Source organism: Laccaria bicolor, genomic scaffold (genome assembly GCF_000143565.1).
Source record: "Laccaria bicolor S238N-H82 LACBIscaffold_14 genomic scaffold, whole genome shotgun sequence".
Lineage (NCBI taxonomy): Eukaryota > Fungi > Basidiomycota > Agaricomycetes > Agaricales > Hydnangiaceae > Laccaria > Laccaria bicolor.
The window spans coordinates 620,159-630,000 of record NW_001889885.1 but is presented as its reverse complement, the minus strand read 5'-3'; the positions used below and the strand labels follow the sequence as shown (position 1 = coordinate 630,000).

Here is a 9,842-nt window from a genome sequence, read left to right as displayed (position 1 = left end):
TCCAGGCTTCCTGTTCTTTTTTACGCCTCGTGGGTAGCCATTCGGATACCACAATGAGTCTTTGTAGCCAAGTGTATTGCTTTCCTTTTGAAAGAAAAGTAACGAAGTTTGTTTCAAGTCGTGTAAGTGATTTTCAAACAATGGATTCTTTTCCTTGGCACATAATTTTCTTTATGTTTTGACGGCCTTTATGACACCCAAACGATGGCTCTTTGTGTCGTAATCGACTGTCTTTGTTACCTTCATTTCTCCTCCTATTTAACGCGAACCCGGTTCGATTTTTCTGCATCAATTCGCTGTCGCCCTCCTGACATGAAAGTTACTCTCGACTTCGAAATGATGCCACTCCGTCGCTAGTGAGCTCGATATTATCAGCTTTTCGTTATTTATCACTGACATTTATCACCCGAATTTGCAGCGCCACCCCTCAGCCTTGTCCGGATACCGATGTTGCCCCCCAAAGTTCACGTAGAGCCTCAGGAGACGATAGGTACGATGTCGCTTCAACTTGAGTTGGTTAACGAAAGCGCTGATCGATTGCTCAAGCAGAAGCCAAACCCCTCCCCCGAATCCTGATTTGAGGTGTTCCAAACTACTATTGACGCGTGAGTTTTGTTCGCCAGACCATATTTCCGACATCTAACGCCACTCGAGCAGCGAGCCGTCCTAAATTCCTTCTCGTGCTTCTAACAATTCTGGTCTTTATCGCGTGTTTTGCACCCACCGCGAATGCGAAAGCTGGATTTAATGTCAGCGTCGGCATCCCGCCTCCATCCAATCGCATGGAGGCTCGACGACGCGAACTGCTCAAGATGCGCGAACACGTGACTCAACTCAAGTCGCGCGTGGAAGATCTTCGTGTCTCGTTGAGGTTGAGGATCGAGAAGATGGAGTCTTGTCGGGAGATTTTGGCCGTTAACGTTGGAGAATCTGTGTTGCGGGACACGAAGGTGGCACAGGATAATTTGAAAGAATTTATGAAGTGTGTCGAGGACCTCGTCCCCCTCTAATTTTTTTGGGTTCTAGAGAGGGGATTTATTGACTTATGGCTATTTCCTTGGTCTTTTATTTTGGGTTTATCTCACCATCACTTCGTTCAGTCATTAGACAATCTGCCACCTAATCGTTGCTTCCCGAACATCAGAATATTTTGTACGAGCTAATCCGAATCAATTGGAATAATTTTAAATCACCACGTCCACTTTAGAAGCACGGAAGTTGAAAGATGTCCTGACACCACCCGAATAGAAACAAGGTTCCATCGACAGTGGTTTGATGGTTGAGTGCACTGCCTCAACTATTGCCGTCTAAACTGAGCGCCGGTTTGTGAGGAGACCTACGAATTTAAGATTCGTGAGCGGTATACGGATCCGCAAGTGCGCAGGGTACCCAAATGTTCGTACGCCCCATGTCGGATCGTCTGAGATTGCGTGACAGTGGCCACAGAATGGATCTTGTGTTTCACAAAGTTACGCGAATGGCGTGTACATGTCAATGGTAGTAAAAGCATAGTGAGAACCTTGAGGATATCTCTAAAGCAACTCGAAAGTTGAAACGGTTCTCTCAAATTAACCACTTCCCGTCTTCCCTGCCCAAGCCTGGTAAAAGAAAACACGCCACATGCGGATCCACATCCTTACCATTAACGGCTAAATGCACTTGCTCGAACAATCCGTGTTGAAACACAGCGTCTGGAGGGTGTATGTCGTATGCTTTTTCTCTCGTTGGGAACACTCATTGAGCCCTACACGCCCCTGGACTACAGTGCCCATCTTGTAAATTTTAAGAAGTATCTTATTGTCGCTTACGTCCCCCTATTGAGAAATGCGCCTCGTTTAGATGAATGCTTCGTGTGTACGTGCGTAGGGAGCGACTTGTAAAATTGTTATTTTTAACATAGGCTTTGGAACATAGATACTAATCGCAACTCATCCCGTGACGTAAACGCTTGCTCATAATGGAAACGAACTCCTGTGCAGTATTCAGTATATTTGGTGCGCCTGTGAGATGTTGTGCATATGCGTACCCAGTGTCGACGAGGTTTCAACCAGGGGGCTTTCATACACCTCGGTCCTCAAGACCGCGGTCCGCGCATGCACAGCTGTGGTTGTAGCTTTGCTTACAAAATGAGCCAGGCTTGCGCAATGTCCTATCTCCATAGAGCCAGAACTCCTTGCGTTTAAGCGTCGCGCATGGGTGGAGCATTGTCTCGAGCCTCGGCGCTCCTATTTCCCCCGGTTCGCCTGTAAGCCGAGATAATTTGATACCCACCCTTATACGACAATCTGAAGACCGGAAGTTTGAATGAGTGGCGTTGAGGGTGCGTAAAGTCGTTCATGGTCTACCCGCAATTGATTGTACAAGTGGCATTCGCGTGTTGTAAACGTTAAAGGTGAGTTGTATAGCCGTGTCAATTAGAATTGATACCGCTTGGAGGGATTGCAAACAAGTTTGCGCCTTGTATTCAGGTCAGCGTTTACAGCATCTTCGTATATTAGTGAGCTAGCTTCATATCAATTCTTTACACTGCGACGGGCGATACGGACAAGACGAGAAGAGCCCAGCTAACTGGCCATGTTCTTTGATATTCAGTATTAATCCCTGTGAAAGTACTGCTTCAACGTTTCACCAAACCTTTGGCGTTCGTTGAAGGCGCGTGCTGTTGGCATTGCTGTGAAGCTAGTAGATGCAAGGAGATGAGAAGCGATGGAAATTTCCGCCCTGAACCCACGGCGCGTCAACCCTGTTCAAGACATACGACCCTGGCGAGGTCCCGTTTTGGCATACGCATGGGACTCGACTCGGTTGCTTTTCGCAGTGTGATGGATTTGCGATATACTTAAAAATATGTACAAATGAACACGGGATACAGTCGTCTGAAATAGCAAAGCTAAGATTATGGGATGGACCAGCATCGATAAACTACGGCCCGCCCGGGAGTCTTCGTGTACCTTTCAGAGAGCGTATACTTCTCGGAATCGAGATCATATCCGCGAGTGTTAGTAAGGATCACAGGAGGGAAATCGTAAACAGGTGCGTGAGCACTTGACACTGTAAAGTATCGAATTCGCTCGATGTGCTCCAGCGATTGAAACTTCACCAGTGCAGTGAAACGCCTTCGCAACACGCTCAAAAAAAGCGTGTCATGATCTTTCACGCTTGAGCGTGCCCAGATGTGTCGCCCAAATCCACCTAGTCCAAGTCGGGAATAGTTCAACGACATAAGGCCACCAGCGAACGTGGGTTGAAATTCCAAAGTTTTTCTTGTAAATATTATTCCCTTCGACTGTTTTTCTTGTCAAGCTGTACTCTCACAATGGAAATTTCACTTACCCCATCCCAACTGTTATGCAGTGCTCTTGTTTTCGCTTTCGCCCCTCCACAGATGCCACACGGGAGCGTGATCCCATATCTCCGCTATAACCCCCGCTGAGTGCTCTGCGAACGCCTCTAGCTGGGAATGTGATAAAAGGCATCTCGGTACTCGGATCGATGAGAACACAGGACTTCCTCTGCGCACATCTTGATTTCGGCTTCAACGGAGTATTGAAAGCTGGGATGATCAAGGAACGGAGAAATCCGGGGGGTTGAGACCAGTTGCCAGAGGCTGTATATCAGTTAAGCTATTGTTCAATTGATTCTGGGCCAAGGCATCAAGCGATCGGAGGCGTAGATGCGTGTGGGGCATACGGGGGAAGCATGTCCATCCGAACCACGTTGAGTGATATATGCTTGTTTCTGAGGTGAACTCGAGAAATAAGCGTTGTGCAGGCTTCGATTGGACGGGTCGGGGCATGATGGTCTCGATCCGGGCTGCCAGATAGATTCGAAGTGGAGAGTCTTGTTCTCCCTTCGCGGGAACGAGTCGACGAGGGGAACGATGGGTGTGGGTGTGGGGAGAGGGAGTAAAACTCACGTGCACATCGGTGTTCTTTATCAGGTGATTCACTCAAGCTACGCTCTTATCATGTTGCTCAAGAACAGTTCTTTGTGTCAATTATAAGATCCTGACATAACTATTGGTACATACTCAGTGGGTTCACCTAACACCCCGTTCAGAGTAGGTGACATACCAGTGAATCTAAAACCCAAAGACGTTTTAAACAGTACATCCTGGTAGGGAAAGTCTAGTCAATGACTTGGCGGTCGAAAAGAGGCTTTCCGAGTCCTTCTTCACCGTCGTATCATGCTGTTCGTCGGTATACTGATGGAAATCCAATCTGACCCTCAACTCGAATCTACTCTTCCTACGATCAGATACGGATTCGAGTGTCCCCCATTGGACCTTTTTCTTAACGTATGGGGCTAGCCACGTCAACGCAAGGAGCACGGGAATATCAGCGAGAGGCGCGATCATGGCAGGGAGAGCTTCCTCTGAATTAATACCATACATTGCAATGGCGATACCGATGGCAGAGCCCTGAAAGTTATCGTTTCAAGAAAATGAGCGATTGTGAATGAACGGAAGGGCAAAACTGACAAAGTTATTGCTAGAAACGGTGAACGCTTGAACAACTGCCACATCGTACGCAAAGCGACGGTTTCCGTTACCCTCTCGTTTTGAGAGAGAGAACATCATGACTAGTGTGCACGCAAACATGATCACGGAATACAAGGCCAAAGGGAGGAGTACGCGGATGAGGGGAGCAATGTCGCGGATGACGCGATGCGCTTGGTATGCGGACAGAACGAGAATGGCATAGAGTAAACCGAGAAGAGCGATGGGCGCAATGGACGGGATGAATGTTCCGTTCATAAATTCTTTGCCTTTCAGCGCCCAGACAGTATATCTAGTGACAACTCCAGCAACGAGGGGAATTCCCAGATACTAAATCACAGACAGATTAGATGGCAGGAATTGAGGAGCGGAGCAACTCACGATAAACACAGATATTGCAGTCGCTACATATGATACGTGGATAGGGTCATGCTCTCCAATTAGATCAACGAATAACAGAGCGTACGGGGGGTATAAGATCATTTGAAGAATTGCGTTGAACACCACGATAATGGCACAATAATCACAGTCTCCTCTCGCGAGATTGCTCCAGATCATGCCCATAGCTATGCATCTAGAAATACCAACCATAATCACGCCAAGGCGATATTTTGGTGAGTCGGGAAGCGTAGCCCAGGACAAGCCAAGCATCAGCAGCGGCCCAATGATCCAATTGAGGGCGAAGGATATCCCGATGTGCACCCATATAGCCCGGGAGGAGAAGATTGTGGGGAATTCTTCGTATTGCACTCTTGTTAGGACAGGCCACATCATGACGATCAGACCAACGGCAATGGCTGTATACCGTTCTTAAATTCGAACGTTTGGGTAAGCATGAAGCTCACGAGCAGGGACACCTCCCAACTTGATTCTCTCGAAAACTTCTCGAACGTGTGAGGAAGCACCTCCAATGATGATCCCAACCGTCATGAAAAGAAGGACGAGAGGCGTTAACAGCATGAGATTCTTGAAAGTGGCTGGGTACAAAGGTCATCTGCGATGGGACAATTTTCTGCGTATCCGCACTCACCATCTGGGCTAGTTTGTAGTGTTGTAGTAAGACTGGGATTTGCGGCGGAGATTGAGCGTCTTGAGGCATGTCGATGACCTTGGCCTTTGCTATCCATGAGTTGCTTGTGGGATGTGGGGCTTGAAGGAGGGGAAGCCCGGGAGGGTTGCTCATTGATACCATCTTGAACGGGGCAAAGTCGGTGTATTCATGGCTTCTCATTGAGGGCGTGAAAGATTCGAAAGTCCGCCCTGTCCAAGCCCTGTCGGACTCCGTCGGAGTGCCCGCCAACCTCCGCCGGACCGGAGAGCCCACCACATCACATTACTCCTCAAAGGCTGTTTTTCGTTCGTTTTTCGCTCATGGCCTGAAGGGCCAAATGTTGGCCAAATGTCTTCAGTTATAACCAAAAAACTTCACAATATTGTATGAGCATGGCTATTATTCACCGGCCCGCGTAGCACTTTTTCCGCCGTTGCCACGATACAGTTCGGTACAGGATGGAGCAAAATCAAAGCTGCCTCGCATACATGTGTTTTGCAAATTGCTGTCAACAATCCACACCCTCATCAAAGCCGATAAAATCATAAATTATAAATCACAAGCGCAAAAAAAATCTCAGAAAATATTGAGGGAATGAGATACTGTAGCTCGTAAAATTTCCAACTAAAAACCCCTTCTGACTTAAAGTATGACGGTAAAAATCGAATGTCGAATGATAATTGAATAATATGCTTTTTAACAACATATTAAAGAGGAGAATGAGATGAAGAAAAGGAGAAGGACGCACATGGTCGTAATGTCGTATTCTCGGCGGGCGAGGTATGTACACTCAAGCCACAACGCAGTATGCGTTGTTCCCGCTGCCACCATCATCAGCGTTGGTTGGGATATCCGTGGGGCCGGAGACGGAGAAGAAGATGGAGGAGAGGGTAGCGAAGGAATCCATGAGTTTAAATTGGAGAGGGCGTAAATAGCAAAGAGGCGTTTCGCGGAATGCTTAGATCTCAGAGGAGGTTAGTTCTCTGTGGTAGAACGAAGCTCCTTTTATAACGACCTCATTGAATTCAACGCAAATTTCCGCAAGACTCGGACTGAGTAGATTGAGATATGAATACTGATTTTTGAGCCTTATTGTAACGATAGGGTTTGGATAGCGTCCTGAACCGGGTATGTGAGTGAATTCAAGGACAGCGAACAATAAAAGTTGACCCTCGAGGTTTGCTTTCCGATCTCTCAAAATTACCGAGCAAAGTCGCAACAAAGTCGAAAACAATAAAAGCGTAATGACATCACGCCCCTGAGTCTAGAGACTGCCTTGAACAATGATCATGAATCAATGGATAGAAACTGGGTAGCGGCGTTTCTTGTGGCAATAACAATAGGATGTAAAGCAGGAACTTGATTTTTGTCTTTGGTGGCAAGCCTTTGCAGTATATTTATGAGTCATAAGATCAAGCGTACCAATCATACGCGTAGAGTCGCCGCAGACGGGGAGTAGAGATAAGATAAGATCGAGCGTGTTCATCACGTGGCGAACGCAACTTTATCACAACTCGTTCTTTCACCTGCCCGTTTGCATGGCCTCCCGCAACGGATCCATTTCTTCAAGTGGGACGCATTACCTCTTCTGCAGCTCGCTCTTCTTCCTTATCTTCTATGAGTGGCTGCAATCCACCTCAACTGCCCCCTTTCAGCACTTCTTACGGGTTTAATAAGAAGTTCCTATAGCGATCCCGCATTTTGCCTGTCACGACGACAATCGGAGAATGCTTATATTCACCTTAGCCCCACCTCGAACTCCCATGAGGGGAAAACGTCGGAGTCCCATGGGGGGAAGGTAATAAAAAGCACAACGACACCTGTCCTTGCCTTGCTCACGCGACATTTAAGAATCAAGAGACTCATCTTCAAAACATCAGCTACGATGAAGCTTTTAGTCCCTCTCAACCTTTTAATTGCTGCGTTAGCCATCTCGCCTGCACTATCCTCTCCGGTTCCTGGAGAGGTTGGGCTGGTTGAGTGAGTTCATCTACCATGTGGCCGTGACACTTTTTTTCTCAAACGAATCTTTTTGTTTGAACTTCTAGGAGAGGACCAATTCCTAATGCTGTCTTTAGAAGAGTACCGGAGCCCAATTTTTTCAAAGACCTGTTAAGGGCTTTAGGACAGGCATCACAGGGGGGTGATTTGCATCGTTGAGCGTAAGGTGTATGTGAGTGTGATATCGGGTATGTAAAGGTTCACTATATCTGCCTACGTATATAAAACTTAATGGTGGTTTGTGTTAGATTGGGCAGTGGAACGGACGTACTTACATACATGTATACCCGCGGTGTAGAGATGAACCTGACGAAATTCCAGACCTCTAAGTATGTATGGTGTAAATCTCAATGTTACCTTTCAAAAATGGGTCGGTGGGGAATGTTGCGATGTATTCCGTGACACTGAAACCTATGTAGAACGTACGGTGTACCGGCTTGACCAATCGTCAATGAGTGTGGGGGGCACGATCGGGGTTCGACTCCCCACATCGACATATCGTCTTGTTTGCTGTGGTCGTTTTAACGGTTGGTTTTTTCCTGTATTTACTGCTACTTGAGACACGTAACCATATTTGTGTTTTCGTGAGGGCTATTTCAACTATATATCCACAGGGACTCGGATATCACGCTCCTATGATAACATCCTTGTAGATCGATATGCGGTGTAACAGTTATTGAATCAATAATGCAAGCTTTGGGCACTATAATGAGGGTTCGACTCCCTGGCTTGGCTTTGAGACCGGACACGGTTTCCAAGTTTGTTTTTTGGTATCTAAATGTCTACGCAAGCTCTAGCTTGTAAGGTTACTCGTATGTGCATAATTTGGGGACATCCGTGGTGTAGAGATGGGCCTGACGAAATTTTGGACCTCTATGTGTGCCGTAAATCTTAATGTTACCTTTCAAAAATGGGTCGGTGGGGAATGTTGCAATGTATTCCGTGACACTGAAACCTACGTAGAACGTACGGTGTACCGGCTTGACCAATCGTCAATGAGTGCGAGGGGCACAATCGGGGTTCGACTCCCCACATCAACATAGATCATCTTCGACGGTCATTTTATCGGTAGGTTTTTTCGTGTATTTACTGCTACTTGAGGCACGTAACCATATTTGTGTTTTCGTGAGAGTTGTTTCTAGTTTCAACTATCCACAGGAACTGGGTAACAGTTTTGGATCAACAGTGACTTGAAAACTGTGGGCACTATAGTAAGGGTTCGACTCCCTGTCTTGGCTTCGTGCATATTTGATTCTCGGCAGTGGTTTTTTTTTTTCTGGAGCGAGAATGTGGTGGTGGGTATTGGGGCTTGGTTATAACATTTATGAGATGCATCAACATCTAGTAACTGCTGTGGATAAGTTGTAGACATACACTAACTGGGCAAAAAGAATGTCACATCATTTTTTGGACAAAGTTAGTTCTGTAACACAAGAACAAAACATTTTGAGAACTACACTCTGGTGTATGAAACATAGCTAAAAAGGTGTATATTGTACATACTAAGTCTGGGGATGAACAATTGAAAACTCAGGATAAGGCAGAGAATTGACTGTGACATGTGCCAAAAATGGGATGTAACAAAGTGGGAAATTCTGAATGACTGCAACCTACTGAAAGCAATTCACAACTTGAGGAAGAGATATATTATAAACACTGGATCTCCCTGCTATTGTTATAAGCTTCATAGAGTCTCTGGGCTAGAAAATTTTATATCCTCCTCTAAAGGGTAAATTTGAACTTGTTCCCCATTTTATGTATTTTTCACTCAATATATTTGTTGGAATGAAGTAAAATGACTCCCCATCAATGTTGGTAGTGTGTATAATACAAAAGGTAGGTAGAAATGTTAAAACAAACATTGCATGATGTCTGTAGAAGGTGATTCCAGAGTTTTTCCGGAAGTAAACAAGTATCTACAACATTGGTCCTTCTTTTCTGCAAGAAGAAAAGATGCTACCATCCTTTTGAATTGATCCATGGAGACTCAGGATGTCTTTTAAACAATGCCTACAGTATAGCATGATAGCAAATTAATTTACACTGGGTATGACTTGAAAAGTTCCCAATAAAAGTACATTTTGCATAGAGCAATCATTCTGGACCAATCCTTGACATTTTTCTTGGTGAATTGCAGCTGAAAATATTTCACAAGGCACTTCTCATGCCTAGTAACACTATTCCAAAGAAATAAACAGAGGTCCTATTTATACAAGGATCTGAGACCCCACACCTTTCTTGCTCTATGCAAAATGTACTTTTATTGAGGACCTTTCAAGTTATATCCAGGAA

The 9,842-nt window shown here is 45.8% G+C and overlaps 4 protein-coding genes across 4 annotated transcripts; 2 read left to right on the top strand and 2 right to left on the bottom strand.

Moving 5' to 3' along the window:
- The first annotated feature begins 252 nt into the window (after positions 1-252).
- LACBIDRAFT_294533 (uncharacterized protein) lies at positions 253-1,185 on the top strand. The gene is made up of 4 exons (XM_001881912.1): positions 253-356; positions 419-490; positions 550-605; positions 658-1,185. The coding sequence occupies exons 1-4, from the start codon at positions 313-315 to the stop codon at positions 1,008-1,010; spliced, it is 525 nt and encodes a 174-aa protein (XP_001881947.1). The 5' UTR covers positions 253-312; the 3' UTR covers positions 1,011-1,185.
- Positions 1,186-3,972: 2,787 nt separating this feature from the next.
- Positions 3,973-5,458, bottom strand: LACBIDRAFT_190828 (uncharacterized protein; the record flags this gene model as incomplete). The annotated part of the gene is made up of 4 exons (XM_001881783.1): positions 3,973-4,420; positions 4,481-4,828; positions 4,880-5,295; positions 5,344-5,458. The coding sequence occupies 4 exons, from the start codon at positions 5,456-5,458 to the stop codon at positions 4,100-4,102; spliced, it is 1,200 nt and encodes a 399-aa protein (XP_001881818.1). The 3' UTR covers positions 3,973-4,099.
- Positions 5,459-6,105: 647 nt separating this feature from the next.
- LACBIDRAFT_298596 (uncharacterized protein) lies at positions 6,106-6,383 on the bottom strand (the record flags this gene model as incomplete). Its single annotated transcript, XM_001881782.1, has 2 exons — positions 6,106-6,241; positions 6,298-6,383. The coding sequence occupies 2 exons, from the start codon at positions 6,381-6,383 to the stop codon at positions 6,106-6,108; spliced, it is 222 nt and encodes a 73-aa protein (XP_001881817.1).
- A 999-nt stretch (positions 6,384-7,382) lies between these two features.
- On the top strand, positions 7,383-7,729 carry MISSP7.2 (small secreted protein). The gene is made up of 2 exons (XM_001881911.1): positions 7,383-7,529; positions 7,598-7,729. Exons 1-2 carry the CDS (start codon positions 7,435-7,437, stop codon positions 7,707-7,709), a joined length of 207 nt encoding a protein of 68 aa, XP_001881946.1. The 5' UTR covers positions 7,383-7,434; the 3' UTR covers positions 7,710-7,729.
- The last annotated feature ends 2,113 nt before the right edge of the window (positions 7,730-9,842 follow it).